The sequence below is a fragment of the Propithecus coquereli genome, unplaced genomic scaffold, assembly GCF_000956105.1.
Source record: "Propithecus coquereli isolate 6110/MARCELLA unplaced genomic scaffold, Pcoq_1.0 Scaffold656, whole genome shotgun sequence".
Taxonomy (NCBI): domain Eukaryota; kingdom Metazoa; phylum Chordata; class Mammalia; order Primates; family Indriidae; genus Propithecus; species Propithecus coquereli.
The window spans coordinates 499,089-502,246 of record NW_012152574.1 but is presented as its reverse complement, the minus strand read 5'-3'; the positions used below and the strand labels follow the sequence as shown (position 1 = coordinate 502,246).

The 3,158-nt window shown below is 41.8% G+C and overlaps 1 protein-coding gene across 1 annotated transcript in view; it reads right to left on the bottom strand.

Moving 5' to 3' along the window:
* The window catches only part of LOC105823027 (putative olfactory receptor 2I1), a 7,772-nt gene extending 6,270 nt beyond the window's left edge, over window positions 1-1,502 (bottom strand). The window contains exon 1 of the mRNA XM_012660106.1: window positions 1,497-1,502. Within this exon, the coding sequence (XP_012515560.1) occupies window positions 1,497-1,502 (6 nt within the window). The remainder of the gene's footprint in view (window positions 1-1,496) is intronic.
* Between the last annotated feature and the right edge of the window lie 1,656 nt (window positions 1,503-3,158).

The window sequence follows — 3,158 nt, the reverse complement described above, 5'->3', positions numbered from 1 at the left end:
CCTGTGGTCATAGTGGCTGTGTGGGATGTGTGTACTCAGGCCAACAGATACCCAAATCAGTGCTCTTCTCAGCTGCTTGCCCGGTTTTGGTTGTACTCCTAGGGGCCAAAGAAGAAATCTAATCTCCTTTCCCCATGACAGCCCTTCAGATATTTGAAAACAATTTCACTCTTGAGCCTCCTTCCCCCACTTTCTTTCAAAGTGTTTAGTGCCTAAAAATAAGGGCAATACCCCACGCTTGGCCTAGCCAACACTTGGTGGATCAGAATTATCACTTCCCTTGTTCCAGGTGCTCAGATTTTATTAATGCAACTGTTAAAGGAAAATCCAGACCAGGCCAGAAGAATCCCTGAGCAGACAAAGCCAGTTATGCCTCATAAGTTAGGTTAACTGACCTTAACCTTGCTTGATTTGCAAACAGAGGTGAAACTTAATTTGCACTTTTTTTGTAAATGCCTGTTTTAAAGAAAAACAGAACTTAAGCTCAATCAATGAGAGGCAGCCAACAAACATAATTATACACCTAGGGACTTAACAATGGGTTAGACCCAATAAGGCAACTGTATAACTGCAACCAATCAAATATTTTCTTAGCTTTACTTCTGTGTTTGTCCTATAAAAGCCTTTGCTTGTGTTGTCTCTGGGGAGCTCCCTAGCCACTTGTGGTTTGGAGTTGCATGATTCATGAATTGCTGCTTGTTCAAATAAACTCTTTAAAATTTTATTGTGCCTCAATTTTCTTTCTAACACAATCCATTATACTGTTGACGACTGGTTTCTAATCCGTTGTGAATAGAGCCTCCTGCCAATGTTTATGCTTCTCTTGCTGTAAGATCTGGTGTGATTACCACTTGATTACCACAGATCAGCACTTGCATACTAGCCTTTAAATCAAGAGTCAGCTGAGTAGAAGAAAGAACACTGCCTGGTAGATCAGAAGTCAGGAGACCTTTGTTCTACCTAGCATAGCTCCCTTTAGCAAGTTACTTGATGTGGGGAAGTCACTTCACTTCTCTATGCCTCAATTTTTTTCACATGTAAATCGGGAAGTTTGAAGTAGATGACGTCTCAGGTTCACGTCCTATCCCCCTGGCTTTACAATCAAATATTTCTCAAACGAAAAGGGAATGAAGAGAACATCATTCTCAGGGGCCCTTTGAGAATTCTTAATAGGCCCTTGAGAGTGATGTTACGTAGCCACATCCCAAGCCTTAAACCATTCCTCTTCAAACATGCCGTGCCATGAAAACAGGCACACACAAATAAAATTGCATTGTTAGCATCTTGATTACATGTATGTACAAATTCCCAAATACATAACTCGGACATATGTATCCACATACACATACACCCTGTCATTCCCCTTACACATCCAGAGGGTAAATCTGTTGTAAAATCTGTTGTATAATGTGTCCCCAAACCTCAAGAGGTATTCTAGAATGTGCCCTTCAGCTGTAAGACCATTGTTTCCTAGGGTGCTATAGTAACAAACTTACCTTCATGTCTAATGTCTGGCACTAATATTTAGAACCTGAATTTCCAAATGATAAGTTGGTCTCTTGCTCCTGCTCTGGATTTTCTGGGTTTGAAATGGTAGTTGGGAGGATTTAACAAAAGATCCAACTGCATGACTGTGTTGGTTTCTGGAATGGATGCCTGAGATCAGAGCCAGGTACCTCAGGAAGAAGACAGGGTGGATGCCATCTTGCTTGTCAACAGAGGAATAAATAGAATGTCTGGATGAGAAGGCATCTAAGTCTGAAACTTGGAGATCTAGGCAGAAATGATATCTATTCCCAGAAAGCCTTGTAATGGGGTACACACAAGGCAAAGATCTGAGCCTTGTGGTGGTAGCTAATCAGCATTAGCTGGTGGTGGTAAGAAAAACGTCCTTCCTGAATCTAAAGGGCATAGAGGTTGAAGAAAAGGAGGAAGCACGTTGATGAGTCCTCTCACTAGAGAGGAAACAGAGGAATTAACTTTCCCTGTTATTTAGAAGAGAGGCCAGAGCTCTGGGGAATCTATTAATATGTCCCACTTCCATAATTAGTACCTTGCCTGGAGGTGTCCAGAGAGGAGTCCCCCAGGGCAAGGAAGGGGGAATTCTGGAGGAAAAGCCTCTTTGGGGTAGTGTGTCTCTGGCAGTGTCTGAAGGCCAGAGGCACCATAATTTCCTCTCATTATCATTTCTGCTCTTAAGTCTTGAGTTAGAATTTCACTCTCTGATTGAGTGACCTAAGCTGACTGCTTAACCTCAGTGATTCTCAGTAGCACCATCTGTAACAAATGGAAAACAGCCCTTTTTTGTTAGAGATGTCGTGGATTTGCTGAAGTCATCCTCAGTTTTGCAAGCAGCTTTGACTCTTATGTCTTCGGCTTTGCCCTCAAACCCTCCTTGTTGTCACCCTTCCCCTCCTTCTCCCTTTCGCTTCCCCTTATTTCTTGAGGATTTTTGTCCCCGGTTCACTCTCACTCTCTCCAGTACTATTCCTGCCATAATTCTTAGTGAACTCAGCATCCACGTAGATTACACGTCTGTCCTCTGTCCTCTCAGCTCCCTCCTCAGTTAGGGGTTTGAAAATTTTTCACTGTCTCTCACCTCCCCCATGTCTTCACTTTTCTCTCTATTGAGTTTAGATTCCCTAGTCAATCATTATAATTACTCCTTTGCATACTCTCAAAGTTCCTGCCTTTTTGACTTATTATACTCTTTTGGCTAAGTGGCTCTGCTATTTAAATCCAACTCTAATCCTACTCTCTCCCTGTATTTGTTCAGCAGACTGTGGCTGAGAAAAGCCCATAGCCACGCTAAGAGGCTTCACCTTACATTCATGACCATCAACTTTAAAGGACAGGGGATAATGCCATGCAATAAATAATCAGATTATATTTTCCTAGTTTACTCACTTGCCCATTCTCCTACATAACTAGTACAACCTTCCTCGTCTCTCTTCAAATCCCCAATACTCCCTCTCTCTCTCTCTCTCAAATGATACCCTCTTTCTCAGAAATTTTACTCCACATTTCATTGAAAAGAATTTAAAGAAATCAGAAGAGAATTTTGACAAGTTCTCACCAAACCATCTACTCACCTACTTGCATCTGTGCTCATAAATAGTACTCTACCTTTTCTTCTGATATTGCTTGGAATAAACTGT